The sequence below is a fragment of the Lissotriton vulgaris genome, chromosome 2_1, assembly GCF_964263255.1.
Source record: "Lissotriton vulgaris chromosome 2_1, aLisVul1.2, whole genome shotgun sequence".
Taxonomy (NCBI): Eukaryota; Metazoa; Chordata; class Amphibia; order Caudata; family Salamandridae; genus Lissotriton; species Lissotriton vulgaris.
Window position 1 is genome coordinate 984,142,970 of NC_141687.1, and position 27,123 is coordinate 984,170,092.

The 27,123-nt window shown below is 44.8% G+C and overlaps 1 protein-coding gene across 18 annotated transcripts in view; it reads right to left on the minus strand.

Moving 5' to 3' along the window:
- Nucleotides 1-27,123, minus strand: part of NOSTRIN (nitric oxide synthase trafficking) — a 709,159-nt gene that overhangs the window by 34,615 nt on the left and 647,421 nt on the right. For all 18 annotated transcript variants that reach the window (XM_086956574.1, XM_086956575.1, XM_086956569.1 and 15 more), the window contains one exon: nt 11,730-11,813. In XM_086956574.1, the coding sequence (XP_086812700.1) occupies nt 11,730-11,813 (84 nt within the window). The remainder of the gene's footprint in view (nt 1-11,729; nt 11,814-27,123) is intronic.

Below are 27,123 nucleotides of genomic sequence, written 5' to 3' on the forward strand. Positions count from 1 at the left end.
AATTCATGAACTGAAATGCCTGCTTTACTTCGGAAATAAATGTTGGTGTCCAACTTACCTGTGTGGAGTGCGCGCTCATTTGCAGGGCAAACTTGGGATGATATATATATATATATATATATATATATATATATATATATATATATATATATATATATATATATATATATATATATATATATATATATATATATATATATATATATATATATATATATATATATATATATATATATATATATATATATATATATATATATATATATATATATATATATATATATATATATATATATATATATATATATATATATATATATATATATATATATATATATATATATATATATATATATATATATATATATATATATATATATATTTTCCCAGAAAAAACCATAGGTTTCACACCAGTTATAGTTAGGAATTAGCATTTAAAAAAACCTATTAAATTCACTGAAAAAAACCATAGGTTTGACACCAGTTATAGTTAGCTGGAAATTTTACTGACATAAAACCATTGAAATTCCCACGTTATAGTTAGTTGGACTCACTATAACTTGCGCGCCTGCAATGCACTGCTGATGACGTCTCATATTACATCACTCATGACATGGTCAGTGACATCACTGAGGAAAAAATTATGGATTTTTGGGGCATTTGTGGTTGTCACCAGCACGGTTGATGAGCGTTATGCTTTGCACGGTTGATGAGCGTTATGCTTTGCTCACCATAGGTGATGGTCTTACCACAAAAAATACAAGTGATCTTGTATTGCCCAAACTTTGGTTGAATGTTTGGGACCATCTCCCTTGTCTCTGGTCCCGATGGAGTGGGTTGCTTTTGTTTGGAGGTGCTGGGTGAAGATTGGGGAGGGTTGCTGGCCAGTTCTCTCACCTCTGCCGCAGCATAGTTGTTGGGATGCCTGCGCTGCATGTGCCCAATCATGGTGTTATTGCCAAATGAGTATTTTTTATTAGGGTTACCCCTTGAAAGTTCCATCTTACAGATTAGGCAAGTCACCTGTGGCGCATTCACTTTCTTCTTGCCCTCTGGGATGGAAAAAAACTCCCATGCAATGTGCTGCTTTGGCCTGTATGGGATATTGTCTTCTGGTAGGAATCTCCTACTCCCCTCCTCCTCCTCCTCCTCCTCTTCTTCATCTCCACCACTGTGGTGTTCTGGTGGTCCTCTTGGTGGTGATGGTGGTGGTGGTGGTGCAGATGCTCCAGCTGCTGCTGCTACTGTAGCCATTTTAAAGTACAAAATATTATTCAGAGATCTCCAAACAGGTCTTCCTCAGTCAAAGGACAAAGTCAGAATAAGGAAAAATGGAGGTCTCAATGTACCTCACGCGTGTAACTAACGCGCTTCAATCGGGTGGCCGAGCTCCAGGCGGACCCGGGTCGGCACAAACAGCGCGTACACACAGGACGCCAGCAACGGACACAGAAGTCCGCCTGGAGCTCGGCCACCCGATTGAAGCGCGTTAGTTACACGCGCGAGGTACATTGAGACCTCCATTGCAAAGAAACAGGTTGACAATTTCCCTATTTCTCACCACTGTTTTTAGAGCACTTTATATTTATAATTTTCTTCACATTATTCACCTAGTGGTCCTGATGAACGCCCGTAAGTCCTAATTCAGGCAATTGAGGCAGAAACATGTCGACCAATTTTAAACCCCCTCACTATTTTTGATTCCTATACTCTGAGTGCATCTGTTACTCTTAATAAGTCCACGATATGCACTACTCAAGAGTTTACCAGACCCGAACCCAGACTTAATAAAACATTTTCTATCTGGTTCTCCGGGCTTTTTAAATATCTCTTTCCTCACTGGCTCACTACTGTATCAACCTTGGGTAAGAACCTCCTGGTGGAGGCTGCATAACCTAACCGACCTGATGATTATGCACACACGTGATTAGATAGCGGAGAACCAAGATATACCGCTAAGCCACCACATACCCATCACGTGCATGAGGTCCTTTTTAACTGGGACACCCCACGTTTCTCCTGCATACCTAAGTTTGTGCAGGACTAGTGATCCTTCCCCTTTTGATTAGTATATTTACTCAGGAAACTGAATGGATCAGTTTTTCACCTCCCCCTTTTGATCAGAGAATAATTTTTAACTATAACATGGCTGAAACCTATGTTTTATTCAGTGAATTTTTAAGGTTTTTTAAATGCTAATTTTTAACTATAACGTGGCTGAAACCTACGTTTTTTTTCAGTGAATTTCAAAGGTTTTGTAAATGATAATTTTTAAATGTATTAATTGTTATATTTTTTATACTAATTTACTACATTATTTTAAACTATTTATTTTTAGATATTTTATTTTTTAAATAACATTACACATTTTTAATATAAATTGAAAAAAATGTTTTTAAAAATATTGAAATTGTAATTTTTTTTATTTAATATTTATTTAATTTATATATATTTTATATAGCAAGCAATGATATCCTATGGAAGGAAATTCAAGTTACTGGTTAGTACAGTTAAATTTACTTTTCAGGAATAGTAGTCAGCTAGATTGGGGAATTAATTCCTCTTCAATTAATTCCTCTTCAATGATGGTGGCCACTTGCAAACAGATGTTGGGATTGTTGTCCAAGTATGCAGCACTTGAATTACAGCAGGTTGCAGAGGAAATCAAAACACTACGAGAAGCCCTGGAGGAGCATGCCTCTCAGGATGAGGTGACAAACTTTATAAAGGACATAGATGGAAGTCTGACGAAATATGAATTAGCATCAAATTGAAGAAGTGCTGGAAGTTCATCAGGGACAGGAATGACCATGCGCAGGGCCGGATTCTCACATTCGACCGGAAGTACCACTCAGCTAGAAAGGATTTCATAAGTACTGAGACATTGCGCAATACGGGAGTCTGAGACCTCGGAGTTAAGCTCTTATGCACCTTCAGACCTGGATGAACATCAGGGGGCATTCACAACACTCACGGAGTACCGTTTTTTACAGCAGACCCTGAGTGGGAAAAAATAGAAACCACCCCGGCAAAGAGGAAAAGGAGGAGGCAACGAACCAGAAAAAGAAAGATCAGGAGAGGAGGTGAAAGCCAGAGACCTCGAGACGCCCCATGGGAGAGGCACACGGCGATCCAAGCGCAACAAGTAATAGGTGAACAACCTAACTTTTCTATTATTAACCTTTCCTCTCATAATATTAGCCTTTAAGAATGCTCAGTCTTGGAACCAGGGTTATCTTTCTGCCCCACAGAGAATTTTGACTATCCCAGAGTTCGCATTGACATTTTTCTGTTCATCAGAAAATGAAAGCTGTTAAAAGTACATTCCCTCTGAGACCCAACCAGCTACCTCTGCGGACCCTACAGCAGAACTACTTTCCAATGGTGACATTGAGACACTTGCCACACTCAGAGAGATAGAGTTGGGCACGAGGGACTGGGTGAGGGACTGAAAACTCCTGGCTAGTATGGATATTGTAACAGATCGTAGGTTTGGGAATGATTTTAGGCCCAGATTTAAGTTTAACCCTGTAACCTTACACAATGGTATTGACACATACCACATGACAGTACTGCTTGATCTGGTCGAACTGTGGAAGAAGCAGAGCAATCAGATTGCCACAAACTTGACACAAGCACAAAGGGTGGGACTACAGTCCCTTCGGAAAGCAGACACTTTTGTAATAGAGTCCTCAAACAAAGGGGGCAATGTCATCCTTTGGTATATTAACAAATACAGGATGGAGGCCAGACATCGGTTAGAGTACTCAGGGAGCTATCTGAGGTCTAGCTTAATGGAGTATAACAAGACCAGATTGGAGTACCACATATTGCTGGATGTATAGCATGGGCAGGGCATTTTGAGTCAAAATGAGTTTCTCTTTCTTCTGGTGACGAAACCTGTCATACCTGTGTTTTATATGCTCCCAAAGGTACACAAACATGCAACAGAACCGCTGGGGAGACCTATAATTTCGGCCAACCAGAGCTTTTTACAGAACACCTCCATCTACTTGGATTACTTCTTGTGCCAATATGTGATCAATTTGTTCTCTTTATACAGAGACACCGTGGATTTCCTCTAAAAAACACAGGAAATTCCTTGCAAGGACTTGTATATTCTTGATACAGTGGATATAGTGTCCCTGTATACTTGTATTGAGAACAGTTTGGGACTAAAGGCGTGCAAATATTTATTTTGAGACAGGCCCCTCTCTATGTATGATCACACTATGCTATTTTTAAACATTCTACAGTTCTGTTTATACAATAACTGTTTCCTTTTTGAGGATAAAGGGTATAAGCAATACACTGGAACTGCGATGGGACGTTGCTTCACTCCCAGCTACGTCTGTATGTTTATGGGGTGGTGAGAGGCGGAGCACATATGGCACAGGGACACCAAATCTTACATGAAATCTTACATTGTAGAAAGAAGCAACAGAAATACAGAAAGTGGCAAGAGAGGCACAGGAAGAAGCAAGAGTGGTTTTCACACCATTAGTACCAATTTAACATCCACATTTAGCAATAAGTAATAGGTGACTATTTTAGGTTTGCAAAGGGCCTTCCACCTCGCTGTAACACTTGTCACTGCATTTCTGGTAGCGTTTGTGCAGTTTGAGCTCTCCAAAACACATAATCCCACTCTACATAATTCCTGTACACTAAATACCACATACTTTCTATCCACATCAAAGTGAAAGTCTATTCACATAATTTCACTGCACATCTTACCACAAAATTCCACTACACACAACATACATCCATTCCACTCCAAGAGACATTAGTAAAACACATTTACATTTACAATGCCAATAGCTCTAGCACATGCAAATGTGAAACCTATTACATTACAAATTCTTCTTTAACTAGTAGTCGCATTTGCAGAGAGGTGGAGAAAGAGTGCTGGACCTCCAACCAGCGCTCAAAAAATCTGCTGCGTAGGACACACAAGAGGTACCAGGAGGGCTTCTTGGCCTCCAAAGTCCCTTAGGAGTAAAGTAGGCTTTATCCCCCAACCAGTACAGTGCCAGGAGGCGTATTTGCAGAGTGGTGGACAAAGGTGAGTGTGGCCTCCGAAGACCTTTTAGCAATCCCACTGTGTTGGACTTAGTGGAGGTAACAGGAGGGGTAGTTGCCTCCCAAGGACAACCTTGGAGACCAACTACCCCACCTATTACCTCCAGTAAGTTCCACACAGCAGGATTTCTAAGTTCTCATAGCAGGCCATGCCCCCTTTCCCCACTACTCTGCAAACACACTCCCTGGTGTGCTCTTGGATGGGGATTAAAGTCCATTTTGCTGCTGGGGCCAATAGGGGCAACTAGCCTACCTGATACCTCCAGTATGCCCCACACAGCTGGATTGCTGAAAGTGGTCTGAGGCTAAGCCCCCTCTTCACACCACTTTGCAAGAGAGCCCCCTGTCGCACTGCCGCTCGCTCGGGGGATGAAGTCTACATGTGTCCTGAAGCCTTCAGGACACAAGAGGACCTCATTGTCCTATCAGCAGTGCGCCAAGAGGTTGCGTGTACGGAGTGGTGTAAAAAGGGTGCGGCCTCCGACTACCTCTCAGCAATCCCACTGTGTGGGGCTTACTGGAGTCGGCTAGTTGGTTTCCTAATGACCCTTAAGTATCTAGAAGACTTAATCCCCCAATCCACAACGCACCAGGAGGCGCGTTTTTGCAGTGTGCTGCAGGGAGGGGGTGGGGCCTAAAGTGAGATGCTGTTTCTTTTCCCCTTTTTTTGAAGTTGGAAGGGGGGCTTTCAGGCCCCCCCTTCTCTCAATATTTTCTGGGCCCCGGAGACCCCATCCCCCAGGGCCTGTCACTATTCATAAAAATAAATAAAAAATTCGTCCCCAGTGACCCCATCCCCTGGGGCATGACCACATATCAATATTTTTTCTAATCTTATTTTTAAGGAGTGGGGCCATCCAAAGGCCATTATTGGCCCCGGGGACCCCACCCCCCAGTGCATGCCTCGTTTTAATTTTTTTTATTTTTTTGTGGGGAGGGGGTTCGCGTAGCCCCCCTTTCCTGGTCCACTTCTGGCCCCGGGGACACCATCCCCCAGGGCCTGGCCTCAGCGTTGGGGGTTCCCCACACAGTCCCAGCCGGCTCCCCACCTCCTGCGAGAGCCGGCATTGCTTTTGGACAAGGGCAGCTGATGACATGCAGCTCCTCTTGCCCAAAAGCAATTCTGCTTGCTTTGTGGAAGCGAGTGCAGGGTTCCTGCTCTCGCTTCCACAAAGCAAACCAGAAATTTGCAATGCTCCCGCCCACCATTGCAAACTGCAATGTCCCTGGATGGGCAAGCCGGGACATTGCTGGAGCCGGCCCTGGAGGGTGGTGGTGCCCAGGGCCATAGAGGGCCACATGGCCCCCGTTCCTTCATATGAAAATCCCAGGGGAGGTGGTGGTCCCCAGGGCAGTGTGGGGAGGGGCATGAGCACCCCTACACTTCCTAAATTTATATTTAAGCCCCTGGGAGGTGGCTGTCCGTGGGGCTTGGGGGGCCCACAATGCCCTCTGCATATAATTACAGATGCCCCGGGGAGGTGGTGGTACCCGGGGCAGCATGGGGGTGCAGGAGCCCTCCAGGGGCTGCGGGGGATGCACATTCAATGGTGGAGGTCCTGCCAGCTGGTCAGTGGCGGGCCCTCCGCCATCATACTGGTGTTTTCCCCCTGCCATATTATGATGCCGGGGGAATCGTTACTTAGGTGTGGCAGTTATAAAGACCGCCCGCCACGGTTCTGACAGGCGGTCCTTTTCCGACTGCATGTCTGAACGAAAAGATTGGGTAACGTTGCGACAGTGCCATGCAGGCACCGCCATGAGGATTATGATATCCCTTTCCTCCATTCATTTTGCGGTGGATAACCCGCCGCAAAACAAATTGGCGAAACAGATTTCGGGGCCCGTAGAGGGCCCTCCTCAATCCCAGGTGCAGGTACATGTACACTGCGGGGCACCATATCCATGCCCAATGTGGCAGGCATCGCAGGGTGCCTGCCATGTAGTGCAATGATTTGTCTTCACCCTCTATTTTACATTGTGGCGGGAGCTGCTGACCGAATCCCCCCTCATAGGCGGCCATTCCAAATCCGTATCGATTGCGGACAGACTTTAGTGAGTCCGCCGTCATGTCATGTCATGTCAGGCATTTTTATATAGCGCTCGACTCACCGGGAGGCATCTCGGCGCTTCACTCAGACTACTCCAGTAAAGGGACCAGCCCAGGGAAAGAGGGGCCTAGTATAGGTGGGCTTTTAACATTTTCCTAAAGGTTAAATAGGACGGAATTCCTCGTAAATGAGCAGGGAGGCTATTCCAATACTTGGGGGCCAAAAAGGAAAAGGCCATGCCCCCCGTTCTCTGCAGCCTGATACGGGGCACTTGAAGAAGTTGCAGTGAACAGGATCTCAAGGAGCGGATCGGGGTATACTTTTTTAATTTCCTTTGCAGGTACAGGGGACCCAGTCCCTGGACGGCACGATAAGTCAGACAACAGATTTTTAAAAAAGCCCTCTGTTTAATAGGAAGCCAATGCAGCTTTCTCAACAAGGGACGGGACGATGACCCAGATGGCATGTTCAGGACCATCCTGGCTGCCGTATTTTGAACAACCTGGAGGTTTTTTAGGGAAGTAACTCCAACTTCTGCCTTCCATAGTCCATACGGCTTAGGACTAAGGCTTGTGTCAAGGTTTGGCAGTATTCAGTTGGAACAAACGGTAGAATTTTTCTTAACATCCTGAGCCTATAATAACAGGATCCTGAGACTGAGGCCACATGGTCTTGCATGGATAAGGTGTGATTTAATTTAATACCCAGGTTGTTCACACACTATTTAGGTGTTGGAGGCTGGCCAAGTTGGAATGGCCACCAATCCTGCGACCATACAGCTGCGGCTTTCCCTAGGAGCATAACTTCAGTTTTGCCCGGATTTAGCTGGAGACGATTGTCGGTCATCCAGTTAGAGATTGTAATAATTCCTGAGACAAAACGAAGTCTATCTGCGTCCTGGTTTCGCCCAATGTTAAATAGCAGCTGAGTGTCATCAGCGTACGAGATGACTTCGAACCCCAGAGCTTCCACTGCCTTTGCCAAAGGGGCCATATAGATATTAAACAGGGTGGGGCTAAGGCAGGAGCCCTGGGGAATGCCTTTGTCCAGTGATGTTTTTCCTGCTTGGTGGGGGCCCATGGTGACCGTTTGACAGCGATCTGTCAAGAAGTGTTGGAGCCATTTAAGGGCTAGACCACCGATGCCAAAGGATCTATGCCTCTCCGCCAGCCTACTATGAGAGATGGTAACAAAGGTGGCGGAGAGGTCAAGTAAGATCAAAATAGCTGATCCGCCCTTGTCCACCGTTGTTCTCAATGAATCGGTCACTGCAAGGAGTGCCGTTTCAGTACTATATCTTTGCCGAAAGCCCAACTGTGAGGGGTCCAGAATACAATTGGTCTCTAAGTAGTAATTTAGCTGCTTGTTGATTTGGGCTTCAAGTATCTTACCTAACAAAGGGAGCAAAGATATCGGACGGTAATTGGCCAGATCCGTAGGATCTGCTGTGGTTTTTTTTAATATCGGGCGGACAAAGGCTTCTTTCCATGATAGGGGGATAGTTCCTTCTGAGATAGAGCAGTTGAAAATATTTTGTACCACGGGGCTAAAGCATGGGCCAGTAATGCCATGATCTTCGGGGGGCAGGGGTCTACGGGGGAGCCTGATTTTGCTGAAGCTAAGGCCCTTACCGTATCCACTAGGGAGATAAGGTCGAAATTTTCCAACACGCACACAGAACTTCCTCTAGTGGGGGGGGGGGTCAATCAGACAAGGTGGAATTGCCTGATTCGTTTGAGGAAAATTGGCATAAATCTTCTCGATCTTCTCCTGGAAGAAACCAGCCAGTGAATTACACAGGTCTTTGGATTCAATTCCCGTTTGCTTGCATACCTCTGGCTCGACGAAGCCTTTTACAATGTCAAATAGTGCTTTGGCACAATTTGTTGAGCCCTTAATTTAATTGGCAATAAACAGGCAACGAGCCGCCTTGAGGTTTTGGTGGTAAGTAGTCAAGGCTGTTTTATAGATTTGTCTGGATTGGGGAGTTTTTAATCGTCTCCATTGTCTCTCCAGTTTTCTGCAGGACGACTTTTCCTGGCTTAGTTCAGATGTAAACCATTTGGCAGACGGCCTCTTTCGGTTTGGACAAGCTTTGGGTTTACAGGGGATAATAGAGTCCAATGCCTTCCTTACCCCTTCATTAAATCCTACCAACATTGACTCTACCCCCTGTTCCTCTGACTGGAGAAAGGGTTGGAAGACCGCCTCAAAGGCTTGTAGGGTGAGTTTGTTCCATGGTCTCAGAGCCGTATTATGGGTAACAGTAGCCCGGCAGTTAGTGCCCTGTAGGGCTTGTGGGGAGGAAAACTTAATCAGGGAGTGATCGGTACATGTGAGGGGCAACGGTGGCTCGTACTACAGAGAGGTGATGTTGGTGAAAATTAGATCTAAAGTGTGTCCCCCTATGTGGGTAGGGCCTTGGATTCTTTGTACTAGCCCTATCTGTTCCATGTCTGACAGGAGTTTGCTCACCTCCGCCGTGGCAGTCAGTTCACCATGAAAGTTAAAGTCTCCTAAGACTAAGAATTTATTGGTTACTAGAGCACTTGTGGCTATTAGGTCGATTAACCTATCTGAAAACTCAGTTTTGGGGCCAGGCGGCCGATACACTAAGGCTCCTGACCAGCTCTCGGAAGCGGAAAAGGTTACTTTAAAAACCCCAATTTCCAACTCCTCCTCTGATACGGAGTTCAGCCACGAGATGTTTATGTGGTGTTTACAGGCAATGGCTATTCCACCCCCCACCTTTCCTGCTCTATCCAGGTGAATGAACTTATAGTCCGCTGGGATGGCAATGTTTATCGCTGGATGATTATTGGGTTTAAGCCAGGTTTCTGTCATAAAAATGATTTCTGGCGATTCAGCATTAATCATATCCCAAATTTCAAACTGATGTTTTACTAGAGACCTTACATTGCACAACAAGTAGGTAGGATGTTCTACACTCGCCTGGGAATTCCAAAGGTATTCTGGGCTGGAAGGTTTACAAGAAGGAACACTCTGAAACAAACATGTTCTGCAGGCCACTGGGCCCTCTAGATTAGCGGGAAGCTTGGAGCGGCAGTTTAGAATTGCGCCCTGTGTGCTGGCCCTAGTCCTCCCAATATGTCTGAGTGATGCGGCAGAATAAACCAGTCTATTTACCTGCACTGAGCCTAACTCAGAAGGAGTAGATGTTCCGGTCCCGTGTCCCGGCCTGTCGCGGACGGGCGCAGACGGGCTTACCTTAGGCGCACCTTCGGCGCACCTAAGGTGCGCCCGCTGCCCGCGTCCGCTGCGCGGAGGCATCTCTGTATACTTTTGTACAGACGCCGAACGCGTCAGCTGACTGTGCACTGCCGCCCCGCCTCCAGGTGGGCATGGGGTGTGTCAGCAGCTAATAATGACGTGCGGTGTACAGCGCCTACTCGGTGGTGCCGCTTACAAGTTTTTGAAGGCTAATACTGAATTGGTGAGTGTCAGTAACAACTATTTCAAATCTAGCGACCAACAAACAGCTCAATTCCCCAATGATTAGCGTGCAGTGCAGGAAATGTGATTTTAAAGTACAGAGAGCAAACACGAAATACAAAGTGCAAGTTTTAAAATTTCTGGGCAAAAGCTTTAAAATCCTAAAACTCCCGGCTATCCGCCTACGGAGTGTCTAAGTGACCGAGCTACCCAATTCTGCTACTTTTGTACAGACGCCGAACGCGTCAGCTGACTGTGCACCGCCGCCCCGCCTCCAGGTGGGCGTGGGATGTGTCAGCAGCTCGTAAAGACGTGCTGTGTACCGCGCCTACTCGGCAGTGCCGCTTACTAGTTTTTGAAGGCTAATACTGAATTGGTGAGTGTCAGTAACAACTATTTCAAATCTAGCGACCAACAAACAGCTCAATTCCCCAATGATTAGCGTGCAGTGCAGGAAATGCGATTTTAAAGTACAGAGAGCAAACACGAAATACAAAGTGCAAGTTTTAAAATTTCTGGGCAAAAGCTTTAAAATCCTAAAACTCCCGGCTATCCGCCTACGGAGTGTCTAAGTGACCGAGCTACCCAATTCTGCTACTTTTGTACAGACGTCGAACGCGTCAGCTGACTGTGCACCGCCGCCCCGCCTCCAGGTGGGCGTGGGGTGTGTCAGCAGCTCGTAATGACGTGCGGTGTACCGCGCCTACTCGGCGGTGCCGCTTACAAGTTTTTGAAGGCTAATACTGAATTGGTGAGTGTCAGTAACAACTATTTCAAATCTAGCGACCAACAAACAGCTCAATTCCCCAATGATTAGCGTGCAGTGCAGGAAATGTGATTTTAAAGTACAGAGAGCAAACACGAAATACAAAGTGCAAGTTTTAAAATTTCTGGGCAAAAGCTTTAAAATCCTAAAACTCCCGGTTATCCGCCTACGGGGTGTCTAAGTAATGTCATAATGAGCCCCTAAGTGTGGTGTAGTAGTGGTGTAGTAAAACTTTAAAACACCCTCCAGATGATTTGTATGCCATCTTACATTGAAAGACATAGTAAATCAAGCAAGTGCAAATCGACTCAGAATGCAACAGTTCAAAACCCTTAAAAAGAAATACATTTTAAAACATTTTGAAGTACCTAATTTACCTTGCTTAAAACTAAGCTCATCTTCTCTTTCAGCTTGATATGTATACATGGCTCGGCAGGAAAAACTTAAGAGAACACAGTCTCCTAGAGAAAAAAACAGATTGAAACACCACATTTAAGGAAGTATTCATTAAAAGACATATTTTGAGCATTGGCGAGGTAAAGACCATTGTTCAGGCACTAATAAAAGTTTGTGCAGTAAACATTTACATATATATGGAACTGTATAGAAGCAGCCCAAAAATCAATATCAATTGCCACATTTACATTAAAAACATTGCTATTTAGTGCCAAAGTAAGAACAAATAATTCAGCTAGGGGTGCCTAGTTTGGTGGAAGAGGTGCACCACTATAAATTAACTGATGAATTTAGGAAATCCCTGAGGCTTACTGTCATTTCTGTAGCTTTTCTGTTGCTTCCATGGTTTAGCCTCTCTCTGTCAATCCCTCTTGTCCTTACCCACATATCTGCAGACATCTAGATGGAATGTACTCAAAGGATGTGTTATGATGGCTTGCTTTTTACAGTTTAGTCTGTGAAGCTCTTAGGTATACAGAGGAGAGAGATGCAGGCTTATTAGCCAAATGCCTCTTTGGAGGAAGAAGTTGTGATCGTACAACATATGAATGAAAGATAAAACTATATGAAGATTAATGAGGAATGTATTACATGGTATGGTCAGTTTCAAGACCAGTACATTAGTACTGTTCAAGGAGACTGCAAAGAAGCCCTATTGGATATTTCTTCGTGCCAATAATTTTAAAGGGAGAGGGTGTGAGAAGACTGTGAAAAGACTTTGATGCACTTTTCCATAATTTTTCTTCATGTGCACATGATTTAGACTTGCATTCTTCAATTAAGAGTAGTTTAATAATTCCAAGTACCAACCGAACGGTGGTTGTGGCTCTCTACACTGTTCCTAAAAATATCAGCAATGCCAACTACTCGGTTAACACTGTGATTACTAAAGAGTCAAATAAGTTTCACCACATGAACTATCTTAAACACCACCACAAAAGTGAGGAGCTTGCAGACTTTGTATCTCTTAACTAGTAATAGAATGCTTGCAAACCTAATTTTCCCAAATCACCAACACCACAGCAGAAAGCAAATACAATAGCAATAGTTTCAGGTTTTCCTGCAAGACATGGGGATAAATGTCTCAGAATTCATGTATATACATGGCGGTTTGTTGGAGGTAGGTCAACTTTACCTGCCAAAGGTATAAAGGGGCAATCACTTAGGAACATGTAGGGCTTGGAGTGGACCACGAATGTCCCTGGAAAGGGCTAGCTGACTGGGGAACTGCATCCTGGACTACTTATGACAGGCAGAAAACAAAAAGAACACAACTATTTAAATTTGGCACTGGGTGTGTTGACCAGACTGAATCACCACCATCTGAAATATTCTTGCAGCGTTCATCATGTCAGGCGCTCTGTCTTATTTCACTGTTGTGGCATGTGGGGGTCACAGTGGATATTTGCAAACATCTGTGTAAGTCAAGATAAAATCTTCGGAATCCCTATCTGACCTAATCGTTAGGTGGGCAGCAGACTTAGGGTCTCAGGTTCTCAGGACTCCTTAGACTGGCTGAGAGGTTTACACAGAGGATTTGGAGTAGCAGCTGGACAGGAAGCAGATATTTAAGAGTGCCCTAGGCTTAGTGCTTTCAAGTGTAAATGTGGATCAATCTTATTCCAGCCACAATGGGCACACTAAGGACCAACCACAGAAAATGATTAGTGAGATGTTAGGCAGATCCTCTTTATGTACACGTAGTTGGCTGAAGACACACTAAATGAATGGACAAAATATTTCACAGGTTCATCGTGTCAATCTGGGGGTCAAGCTTCTGTCCTAAAAAAGCAGGGTGCATAGCGTCTGGTGCAGAGGCTCAGTCGAATCCTTCAAAGGGTCTTCTAGAGGAAAGCTTTGTCCATTCTCTCCAGAGGACCTCAAACAAAGGGTGAGAACCAAGAAAATCAGACATGCCAACCCTCCCGATTCAGGCGTGAGACTACCGATTTGAAGGCTAGTCTCCCGCCTCCCGATTCCTACAAGCAAAAACCCGATTCCTCGGGAGTTTCAGCTGACAGGGCTTGGTATTGTGTAAAGTGCTAATTCTTCCAACAACGTGTGGCGACGCAGGGGCTCTCGAAGGGGTGAAAAACCAACAAAGAGTCATTAACAAGGGAATTGTCTTTTAAAGACCTGCGAAGTACTGGGAGGGGGGAGCTGTTTCTGCACTGGCTGCCACAGGGGGGTGGGGGGTGCCTGCACTGCCAACAACCTGCCAGGCCAGTGCCCAGCACTTGCATCACCCTCTCTCTGCTTGCCATTATGCTTCATGCTCCAGGTAAGAAAAAACGTGCATTTACGTTTCAAATGTCCGATCCTACAGCAGCACACTTCCAAAGCCCATAAATGCCAGTAACCCGATTCAAAGTCCCATTCTCCTGATTTTTTTTTTTAAATCTCCCACTTTGCTCTCCTGAAATGTTGGCATGTATGGAAAATGACTATTGCTTTATCAGCATTACTCAACCTCAAATTTACAAATGTGATTTCTACATTATGACGAATATTCAAAACACATGTATGGGTGAACTTAACTTCTGCTTATAGTTAGATTTGATGTTCCATTTATGATAATTAATGCACATCAATGTTTGCCAGGCATTAAGCTTGGCAGCACTGGTAAAACGTGTCCTTTGGAAAGGCAGCCAATGTTGACTGATGTCGCTCGAGGTGAAGTGTGTGTGATGATACCAGACCACGAGCAGTGACAATATCCAGCTGCAGCAAAAAAGAGTGGAACATATTGCAGCAGGAAATTGGGGTTGCAAAGCTCTGTGTGAGAACAACAGCTAATAGCTGCTGGTGTTGTAAGTGGAGAAACAGAAAGAAGGAGACTGCATAGAGAGTGGGTTAGAGACTGGGGAGGAGACCTTTGAAGGTTACTAAGTCCCAGAGCTGGGGCCTTTGCTGAGATAAGTGCTCCAGGTAGGATGCAAAATAGTGTCCGTCTATCTGCTGCCCTGAATAGCAGGTTATTTTGTATTAAGGTGTGCAAGCTTGCAAAGTTTAAAAAAACTATGCACAACTGTACGTAAACTCCACAACTTCGCCTACCCCTAATTTCAACAAAGAAATAAACCAGCAAAGCACCTACTGGGTGCCAATCAGTATAACCACAGTCTGTTAAAATTATCTGTGAATGTGATGCCGTTGCTCTTTGTCCCCAGTATTCACACAAAAGAACAAGAAGCCAGTGTACAGCACACATAGAAAGTGTGTGTATACAAAAACACACATCTTAAGTCCATTAGTAATACAGAGCTATAGCAAGTAGGAATCAGCACAGGCCCCTTAGGATTTATACAACCGAGCCAGAAGGATAACCAGAAATGTCAAGTAAAGTTTTGATGAAAATGAGAGGTGGAAATTTCACCACACCACATTCGCAATGCGTATCTGGAGTAGGGGTGTTGACATTTCGCCTAATATGTTTTTGTTTTATTACACAAAAGTTTGGCAAAATGAAATCTAGTTTTTCAAAATGCAAATACAGCATTTCATGTTATAGTGTGAAATGCACCCTTGAGTCAATTTTTGGCACCAGAACGCATTTAAATGAAGCACTGCGAACAACAGCTGCTTGCGTTCTGTTCATGGTAAATGTTTAGCACGAGTGGCATGCTTTGTGGCAAGTCTTTACCATGAATGGCACATAAGTATGCAAAGCGATGCAATGGCATAAGTGTGGGAACTCCGCATAACAAGCGTAATGAGAAGTTCCTGAAATTAAGCGAATTACACCAGCGTGATTTGCATTTCACCCAGTGAGCCTAATCAGGAGCAGTGTGCTCTGTTGTGAAGACCCCACGAATGGCATATGTGTATTTGAACACGCTTGATATTGATAGCGCAAATGTAAACATTGATGCTTAGCAGCAGAGACAATTAGTTACCCTTTGCTTTAAACGTTTGCCTGTGACCCTTAGAGTCAGTCATAGTATTTACCTAGCAAAACCAAAGGGGATGATGGGCGGAGTGTTGAACACAAGGTCAGACTGATTTGCATATGGCCATGTCTGAACTGCGGTGGCGGAGTGAGCTAAAGAATGATGATGGATATGCAAATCAGTCTGACCCTGTGCCTCATGGGAACAGTCCAGCCCGAACTGCCAAGCCATGTCTACCCTGGTCCAGAAACAAGCATCCTGGGACCGGTTTCTGCATATGGCCATGTCTGAACTGGGGTGGCGGAGTGAGCTAAAGAATGATGATGGATTCAACCCAGATCAGTTGACTGGGGGTGAGTGCTTGCAATGTTCAACACTCCGTCCATCATCCCCTTTGGTTTTGCATAGTATTTACCTAGCCCGGCTGAGTATAACAATTGTCTTAACCAGAAATTATACTTGCCCTTTTGATCTGCATTAGAAGGCTTGATGTTCTTTATGTGTCTGAATATCATTGCTGAGATCCGCAGAAGGAGTGACCTGTTATTTATGAGGACCAAACTTGGAGTACCAATTTACCATTCATGGTACTATAGCTAAGTCCATATGAAGGAATGGCAAATTGATATTTCTGAGAAACCTGCTAAAAGGGCCCAAATGGAATCTTTAGGTGAGAATTTACACTCTCAAACATTTTCCAAAGAAGTTCCACCTGAATATCATGATACCCTGCAGTCCATCAACAGAAGAAGGACCCCAAATCCCCAAATCATGTACTGATCGTCTGTCAGAATTATACACAGGAGAAGAGTAAGATTTCAAGTTATTCCCTAGGATTCGTATATAGTAGCCAAGTCAGTGCCCTTCCATAGACTCAGGGAGTCATATTTGCTGTGTAAATGTTGGCACTCCTGCATGTTCCACATGTAAGTGAAAGTAATAAGACATGTCATTTCAGATCAGAAATACCAATGAGAGGAGTGCAGTCCTCGAAGATGGTGTGGACATCTTCCAGGATGAACGGTCAGTTGCCAGCATTATTGCCCATGTATAAGATGGCAATAAAGAACGGAATAAAGTTTGCATTATGAGTAGCCTATTAACCCCAATTTGCCTAACTACAGCAGTTATTATCTGAGTTGGGATTATCAGTTCCTCAGGAACACCGCAGCCCTCTTTAAATCCCTCCTGACAGTTCATAAAGGGGGAGCTTGGAGAAAGATGAGGATAAAAAAGCCCTGTTATTCAGGAAAAAATTGTATTATTGTATAAATGCCCAAAAATGTTTGGGGTTTTCACGGTTTGATTATGTACATTTAAATGATGTTTTTTTTTCCGAAATCTGACTAATGTTATCTTCACACAGAATGGCAGTATGACTTTGTTTTTTCAATCAGGCTAATTATGCTCTTCTGCAGGGATCCGTCCTTTCACCTTCTGACAAACACAGCCACATTCATAAATATTTTGATGTTACTGGTCTTTTCCTAAGAGTATAAAATCTGTCCAGAATGGCAGGTCTAATATCTCCCATTGAAATGTTAACCAATTGGATGTTTTTTGTTTTTAAAAATGAGCCCTCCATGATAACATATCACTGTGCTGGTAAGATGCAATTGTCAGCACCAGTGGTCACTGGATCTGTTGGACTATGGATCAGTCCCACATCCAGCAGTCCTGTCAGCAGCACAAGCTGATGAGGAACCTGGTGGCAGATTATCAAAGGCTTGTGTTGATCTTAAGTCACGTAAGGTGATGCAAGGCAATGCAAGCCCTTAAATGAAATTTATTATGCCACGCGGAGCCACATTGTGTTGCTCTGTGTGGTATAGTAAATCGGAAGTAACTCAATACAGTGCAGTGGCTGCCTTGCATTACTTTGTCCTGGAAGGCATGTAATGGGTGGTACGTGGTTGTTCCCATGCACAATTGTAGATTTACTTACACAAGTAAACCAGGTAATGCATCAAAATGCTATTGATTACCATACGAAGCGTAATGAGGAGAAATATGCCTATTTCTACCCACATTTTCCTCTTTTCACAGAAAGAGGAAAAAGCCTCTGAGGATGTTTTTGTGCAACACCGAAAGAGGAAAAAGACTCAGAGGATTGCTTTTCCTTCCTTCACAGGAACAACCCTGTCTGTAATGCAGATACCCTTGCACCATGGTGTAAAGGTGCCTGCATAGGCACTAGGTCGCATTTAGTGCATCAGTGCAGGTAGAGTAGAGAGCAGGAATGCTCCAAATCTTTGTAGATATGGCACATTCTATCCCCCTCCACCCATCAGGGAATGCAGCACAGCAGGGTGTCTTGCTCAGTTGTGGGACTTGTTTATAAATCTGGGTCCTGGTAGTTTACGTTAATTCCTGCTTTACCCTCAGCACACAGTACACTTTATACAATTACTTAGGAGACGCTGGGACATTAAAATAAGAGGACTAGTGTGTTTTGGGGTTGAAGTACTGTTGTATGATAACATTCACCTGGTCTGCCTTGACGCACTAGCCAGCACTATTGTCATTGCCTGATTTAGAGCATGTAATGCCCCGACCTCACTGCTGTCTTTTTAGCTGCACATGTTGACATGGCGTCTCCTGCTTTACCTTGATTGCTATTTTACACATGGTGCAGCGCAAACCTGTCCACTCTTTACTCGTCGCACAAATATGACAGAAAGGGGGTCATTAGGATGTCGGGCGGATCGCCGCCCCGGAAAGGTAGGTGGTCTTTGCTTTGGGGGCCCCCTGCGGGCCCCCCTGGTGAAGGCTGAGGTGTTTGTTGCAAAGGGGGGTACCTGTGGTACACCCCGCATTTTCATACACCAAACAGCAGGCACCGTGGGGTGCCTGCCGCTTCGTGTATGCAAATGCGTGCATTTCATTTTAAGATTGTGGCGGGCGGTGCAGCGAGCACCTCCCGCCACAGTGTTAAAATGAGGATTGCGCCCGCTACTGTGGCGGGCGCATCCTAATGCACATTTCGGGACCCCCGCCCTTTAGGCGGGCAGTCCCGTTTCCCGATAGGGTGGTGATCGGGCAAAGCCCGCCCGCCATCCTAATGAGCCCCATAGTGTCCACAGAGATGTGACATAAACGTGTACCTCTCATATGCTTCTTACTAAATTAAATGATTTATAACAAAAGTTACACTCAAAATTTTTAAGAGAGTGCACTTATTGTAGAAATAGTGCATTGATTCATAAGTATGTGTTTAACCAAGCTGATTAAGATGTTTTAATGAAGCTTGACTAATGTAGGACCCATCCTCGTCTAATAAACTAATGTACTTTCATTGATGGAGAAACCTGACTGCCTAAACATGTACTACTCCAATTGAAACGATAATGAAAATGTAATGTATGCACTAATGTTACTTTCAAACGCAGTTCTCAGTCACACTTACCTCTGAATAATTTGATTATTTACCGTATGTTTTATACAATATGAACTAAAATGCAGTATAAACAATTTACGTTAGTTTTACGTTAATTTGTGCACACACATTAAATGTGCACCATAACGTTTAATGGTTAAATTGATATTATAGTTCAGGCCTCATAAAATCCTGTGTTCTTGTTTTCTAAAATCTTAATGACCTCTGAGGTATTAATATGGCCACTGGAAAAAAGACAAACACGACTCAGGTTAAATATAGGGCCTCACTTAATCTATATTGAAATCTGTAAATCATGACAAGAAAAACAAATAATACTGTATCTCACAATCTTCTTTTTGATTTCACTCTGTCTGATTTATAAAACAGTATAAGTCATGGAGGCGCGATTTTTTAAAAATTATTTTATTGATCACAGTTTTTTAGGTCTCGCTAGACCTATTGCTATGGAGAAGGCTTTCAAGGGACGTTGACTGGTGCACGAGTGCCGATTGCACATCGTGGACGTGCACGCCTAGCCCCGCCCCCCTCCCCAGCCGTGCACATCTCCTATCTCAGTCAGCCATGCCTCTCTCAGTTCTCAGTCACGCGCGCACACACAGGCACACACACACGCTCACACACACCCCCGTGCACACCCCCCCCCACCTACTCACACACACACGCATCCACCCACTCGAAGTGGCCATCTCCTGTCTCGCTAGCCTGATGCACCCAAACACAGTGTTTACATGTCCCCCTACTCACCGGGCTGACTCTGGACTCCCCCGCTGCTCTCCAGGCCTGTCTTTCCTCCGCAGGTGTGCAGGGTCAGCGGCTCATGCTCGGCAACATCAGGGCTATCCAGACGAGTTTCCTAGACGTCCGAAGATGTGCACGCTCACAGCAGCGCGTGACTGAGTGTGCGCCCGTACAGCTGAGGTGCACGCACGCGCTGCCGCAGAGACCAGGGCAGGTGCACGAGAAGAGCAGACTACAAACCCAGCTTGCTCTGCGATATCCACCAATGGGAGGCCGGATGACGTGTGTGGCTCTGGGCGCATGCGCGCAACTGGAAACACCTCTCGTCACAGCGTGCGCAGACCGGGTGACACCAAAATGCACAATAATGGGACCCCCGCCTCTCCCGTGGACCAGCCTGCACCGGAGAGCCTCGCGCCCGGAGCCCAGGCTGGGACAGCATGGCATCCATAGAGCACTTTGACCCGGTTACCACCAACGTGACGGCCACTAAGATCGGGATCATAGTGTCCTGCAGGTAAGACCCCCGTCCGTGCAGCTGATCCTCACACGCACCCCCTGACACACCCAGCAGCGGACCCCACACACACGCACCCCCATCAATTCCCCCTGAGATATAAACTGCCCAGCGCCCTCGCACACAGCCCCCGGCCGTCGTCTGCTCGTCTCAGCCATGTTTACTTTCGTCATTAGAGCTGGGCTTAAAATCCAGTGATGTGTTAGTTAGCTTAAAACAGTCCCAGGGAGTCCTTTAAAACATTCAAAGGAGCATCCTGTTCACAGCGGAGAAAAAAACCAATGGAGCGAGGACCCTCCGGCGTCGAGGTAGTAGTGACTTCATAAATGACGCAGTTACATCAACGTTTATTGATAGTCAATTACGACTTAATGTTGGTGTTTTAAGGTGAGTTGTTTTTGTCCCTCACTGCTTTTTTTAAGACTTTCAGCACTTGTTTCTTTCCAATCTTCCACCAATTTAACGAATTCACAAACTGCAGATCCCCTCTGCAAGACATGAGGCTCGGAAAGAAAAGGTGTAAAGCTCCCAGAAGCCCTGTATCTTGTTGGACTTGCTCGGGAGGCGTCACTATGTCACTTAGCTTCGCATCGACCCGGGTGAGCCGGTTCCCATAGTGCAAGAGATGGTGCACGTGCTGCTCTATTTTGATTAGACTGTATGTGGTAGTCTGGTCGGTAGCGCAATGACTGCTATGGGGCTGGTGGTGGCCAGGTGGTTTCCGACAGCAATGGCGCAGTAATGAATATTAATGACTTAGGTGGAGCAAAAATTGCAGCAGCTCCTCAGGGCAGTCACTTGAAGACAGTAAGGCAGCACAGCGGGTTAGTGTATCTGCTGCATACATATGTTTGTAACATAGGGCCTGTTTATGTACGAGGGCGTTATTTATCACCACTCATATATAAGGATACCACGGGGTGTAGGTGCGATAAATAACAGCTATCACGAGTTCATGGGGACTAACATGGATGTTGGTGTTTAACGCACCAAACGTCACATGATATGGTAAATACCACATGTTTTTCCCTGTTAAATTTTGGCAGGTTTCACTAATTTTTGGATGTGTAAATGCCTTCAAGCTCGTAATTCCAACCCGTGCGTAAACACAGTCTCTACTGACATCGAATCATCTGGCAACCTTGGCATAGTTTATGGGTTTCGTGATTAAGTCCCAGTAGGAATGACTCTGCATTTCATCTTTGTGAGAATGATGAATTGAGTGCAGCGAGCTGAATAGTAACATCATCTATTAATTAACAGTGTTAGTCACACAACTGTAACATGTGGTGATATGTAAAATACTGTATTAATATTGTTCAAGTCTAAAAGCTGTTTTATACAACTTTTCTTTAGAGCACGGAAAAGATGACGCAGCTCTCAGATACAGCATGCCTGTCCTCCGTGGCTCCACCCCCAGCTGCTCCTATTTCCAGTCAGTAAATACCTGTTGTGGTGTTATTCTGCATGACGCAGGCCTTCCTACTGACGCCTCACTCATCCCAAGCAGAGCTTGCGCTGGGTTATATATGACTTGGCGCCAACACTTCACTCAGCTGCCAGCTGGGTCACAACGGTGATTGCTGTTATTCCCCGTTCAGGTCATTTGTGTGTTGTGCAAATAGCCTTGCACTAATTCACTGAAGTATGACGTCACCGCTAGCAGCAGGTTTTCTCTGGGGAATGTCCTTAATCATACTCTTTAAACCCACAGTGTGCTCTACTTTCCATTTCTGTCAGCCACACACACAAGGCTGCGCTTCACGGATAGCGGAATATTTCACAACACTTAGTGAGTAGAAGGCACTGCTCACAAGTGAGTCTCCAAACACTGAGAAAAGGAGCAGATTGCCAGGTTTCCTTCTGCTGTACCATGTGGTCTGGGAGAATACACGTGGAGTCATTGCAGTACAAGGAGTCACACTCAAACTTCACTCGTATTTCTGATAATCAGACACTGTCAATTTTTCCAAGAACTCAGAATAATGTGTCTGTATTGCAAGCATAAAATACACCTGTGAGAAAAGCCCTGAAAGGAACGTAAAACAAATCTACAACAAGCATTGGAAAAAGATCAGATCTCAGCAAGCAAAAAATATTATGTTTTTTGCAAAAATATGTAATATACAAAATCAATAAACATAAAAAGAAAGGAGTGGTGCAGTAGCCGAGGCACACCAGCCCTGTTACAGAAGAGAACTCTTTTTCAGGTGGCGGTGCACATGAGATCAGATTAAAATCCTGTCACTCACATTGCAAGATGGCCAATGGGAGAAGTGGGCTGACCAATTGCCCCATGCTGTGGTGGGTGGAAACCACACATGAATGTACTTGAACATATCAATTGCTGATGAGGACTGACTAGACCATTTTTTTTATCCTGTATTGTTCAGAAAAATGGTGGTGAGACAGCTAAAGTTGTCTCTAGCCCAAAAACACAACTAGTGTTGGGTTGATAAACACGGTCATCTGTTGGATGCTCAAACCACCACTTCCTCGTCATTCTTCGTTTTGTGAGTACTGAATATTCATGACACGTACTGGTGCCGCAAAATCTTTTAGTTTGAAAGTGTAAATATAAATACAATGGTTGCACTGCTGATGGCTTGTGGGACCAATAATACGGTTGAAATTAATTGGATTGACTGCAAATCAAGGGTAGTCTGTAATTTAAAGTCAGTTTGTGTTATGTCAACTGACATAACGACTTTCTAAGGACTTTTTTGTGGCTTTTTAATTTATCAAGTGCCACTGTTTGTCTTTGAGACGGGCTAAGGCTATTCACTTATCATACTTACACATTCAGTTGTGTTACTTTACTGCCAAGATATTACGTCTTGCAGGAATTACAGCTTTTTTTGCCCCAAAGTAAAGAAATGCACACATACAGGTTTTCTTACAGATGCATCAAAAATATTGGCCAAAATTCAAAAGTATCTACTATAACATAACATAACATGAGTATTTGTAAAGCGCACGTTCACCACTACGGGCCTCTTGGCGCTGAAATAACAGATGTTTGTTGTTACCCAACTCAATGGTACTCATTTTATCGACCCCAAATGGATGAAAGGCTGAGTGGACCCGCCGGGATTTGAACCTGTGACCATGAGGTCGAACACAGGCCCCTGCAGTAGACGCATTAGTCCACTGAGCCACCAGACCCTATGCAATATATTGCTCTTTAGACCTTTTAAATTCACCACTTAGAACATAAAAAAGAGTCAAAAGATAAAGCTCCTGGCATTCTTATTTGAGGATATATATTAGTTCATATATTAGTTCTCCTGATGCAGTCTGTTCAACAAGGGAAGCTACTCCCAGCTTCTTCTCTGTTGGAGCCCAAGAGGTTGCTTCCTTATATTGTCTTTCTAGGACAACCAGGAGCAACTTACACAATCACCCAACTATTAACCACTTTTTTTAACAAATAGCCGGAGCGATTTGCTTTGCCATTGCATGTTTAAAAAAGTGAGATCTAAAAATAAGGAATACATTCCTATGTGTGCATTGCTCTCTACCTCAGGCGTATTATGTCCCCATCTCTGTTGTTGGTTCATTTTCCACCTTTAGTCCCCTCGGGTACCATTGTTGCCACCTGTCCATTCTCCTTCTAGTCCTTCTCTCCCATACTCTCTTCCAGTGCGGGCCTTCTTCAGATGCTGGCAGGGAACTAAGAGAACATGCCGGTGGGGGGAGATCGTGGCCTTCCTGCTGGCCCTGTCGGGCTGGGTGCTGGTCTGCTCCACGCTGCCCACCGACTACTGGAAGTGTGTGACTCTGTGTGTGTGTGTGTGTGTGTGTGTGTGGCTCTGCATGTGGCTCTGTAGGTATGTATGTGTGTGGGACTCTGTGTGGGTCTAGAGATTAAGCTATTGGCATTGTAAATGGCAGTGCCATTTATTTATCTATTTTCAAAACCAACTCAAATAAAAAATGTGTCATTTACAATGCCAATAGCTCTAACTTTTTCAAAGGCGAGACCATTGCATTGTAAATGCTTGTTTTAGATGCGGAGAATATTTCACTGTTGATGACATATACATTTCTTTTGTTTTTAAATCTACTTTTTCTAATGAGTATAACGTCTCAGCATAATATTTCTGACCATCATTATCAACTATGATGCAGTCAATACAAAATACAAAATACATTTGCTTCTCAATTTTCATGTGATGCCAACAGTTGAAAAAAACCGGAAGATGACTTAAGAAGAAAAAGTTAACAAAAAGAGAAATATCAAAAGCTTGGCTTGATATTGAGAAAGCAGACAACATCAGAAATATTAGTCAAAAGAAATATAGAAAGGCAAAGTTAATAAAGATAATAAAGAAATCCCCTAATAGTCTAAGATTTCAGCTGCGGATGGATACTGTGGTAAAATATAAGGTAAATGATACAACAAGTCCTATGGCAACAGATTCTACTAAGAGGTTACAGAAAATAAGGTGGGATCGGATACAGAACAGGACCGAATTACGCCTTTTAAATGAATTGCTTTTTGTTTGTAGATTTTTACCACATAATAGAGTGGTGCAACTGAATTAAGCTAGCTTACACAATACTTCCATAACACTTGCAACCTAGATTGTTTCCGTCTCACAATAATAAATAAGTGAGATTTCTTAGGGAAAAGGATGGTTATAATAGCGGTATATATTCTGATGTGTCTTTTAGGCCACTATGATTACGTAATTTGATCTGGAGCTATGTTAATGAGCTACATATTAGGATGATTGATGTAAATAAATTATCTTCTAATGATGAGATATTCTCCTCAAATGAAATACTTGATCAGGTTAGAGATTATGAAAATATCGATAATTTGAATGTTTGACCTACTAATTAATAAATATGCTCTAAATCTATCAGAAACAATAAAAAAACTCATCTTCTGTAATTGAAGTAGTATATGTTGAAGGTACAGGTTGAGTTGCACAAATCTAGCAGGTAAAGAAGAAAGAAAATCATTGTGATTTATCTAATTGGTCATAATCAATACATGTATAGAGCGCGCTACTCACCCGTGAGGGTCTCAAGGCGCTGAGTGGAGGGGTGTGCTGCTACTGCTCGAAAAGCCAGATCTTGAGGTGTTTCCTAAGGTGAGATGGTCCTGGGTCAGCCGTAGGTGGGTGGGTAGGGAGTTCCACGTCTTGGCAGCCAGGTAAGAGAATGATCTTCCTCTGGTGGTGGTTCTGCGAATCCGTGATACGCTGACGAGGGCGAGGCTGGCGGAGCGGAGCTGGCGGGTTGGGGTGTGGAACGTGTGGCGGCTGTTGAGGTATTCGTGGCCCATGGTGTGAAGTGCTTTCTGTGCGTGGGTGAGGAGCCTGAAGGTGATCCTTTTGCTGACGGGAGGCCAGTGCAGTTCTCTCAGGTGGGCAGATATGTGGCTGTGGCAAGGGATGTCGAGGACGAGTCGAGCGGATGCGTTCTGTATGCGTTGGAGCCATTTCTGAAAATTGGCTGTGGTTCCTGCATTGAGGGCGTTCCCGTAGTCCAGACAGCTGGTGTCGAGGGCCTGGGAGACCGTCTTTTTGGTTTCGGTAGGGATCCACCGGAAGATATTTCATAGCCTGCGTAGGGTGTTGAAGCATGAGGATGAGATGGCGTTGACTTGCTTGGTCATCGTGAGGGAGGAGTCTAGGATGAATCCCAGGTTGCGTGCAGGGTTCGTGTGTGTCGGTGCGGTGCCCAATGCTGTGGGCCACCAGGAGTCGTCCCAGGTGGAGGGGGATGGTCCGAGGATGACGACCTCCGTCTTGTCTGAGTTCAGTTTGAGACGGCAAAGTTTCATCCATTCTGCGTCGTTTTTTATTCCTTCCTGGAGGTTGGATTTGGCAGTGGCTAGGTCTTTGGTGATGGAGAGTATCAGCTGGGTGTCGTTGGCGTATGAGATGATGTTGAGGTTGTGTTTGCATGCGATGGCGGCGAGGGGGCTCATGTAGATATTGAAGAGGGTTGGGCTGAGCAAAGAGCCTTGGGGTATGCCGCAGATGATTTTGGTGGCCGCTGAGAAGAAGGGAGGAAGGTGGACTCTCTGGGTTCTGTTGGAGAGGAACGAGGTGATCCAGTCCAGGGCATTACCTTGGATCCTGGCATTGTCGAGGCGGGTTATTAGGGTGCAATGGCAGACTGTATCAAAGGAGGCTGAGAGGTCTAGGAGGATGAGAGCGGTTGTTTCCCCATTGTCAAGCAGGGTCCTGATGTCGTTGGTGGCTGCGATGAGGGTGGTCTCGGTGCTGTGGTTGGCTCAAAATCCGGACTAGGATGGGTCGAGGGAGCCGTTTGCCTCCAGGACCGCTGTCAGCTGTTTCTTGACGGTCTTCTCGATGACTTTAGCAGGGAAGAGAAGGAGAGAGATGGGGAGGAAGTTCTTGAGGTCTTTAGGGTCCGCCGTAGGTTTCTTCAGTATGGCATTGATCTCAGCGTTCTTCTAGCTCTCTGGGAAGGTGGCGGACGTGAGGGAGTTGTTTATGACGTTCCGGAGGTGGGGTGCGATGATGGAGTCGGCTTTGTTGAAGATGTGGTGAGGGCATGGGTCGGAGGGAGAGCCGGAGTGGATGGTGTTCATAACGTGGGTGGTACCTTCAGTGCTGACGGGAATCCAGTTGCTGAGGGTGGTTGTCGGGGCATTGGTTCTGTGGTTGGGTCGGAGTCTGAGTCTGAGCGCCTAAGCTGTTGTGTATGTCGGCGATCTTGCGGTGAAAGAACGTGGCGAGGGAGTTGCAGAGGTCTTGTGATGGTGTGATGTCGTTGCTGTTGGCGCT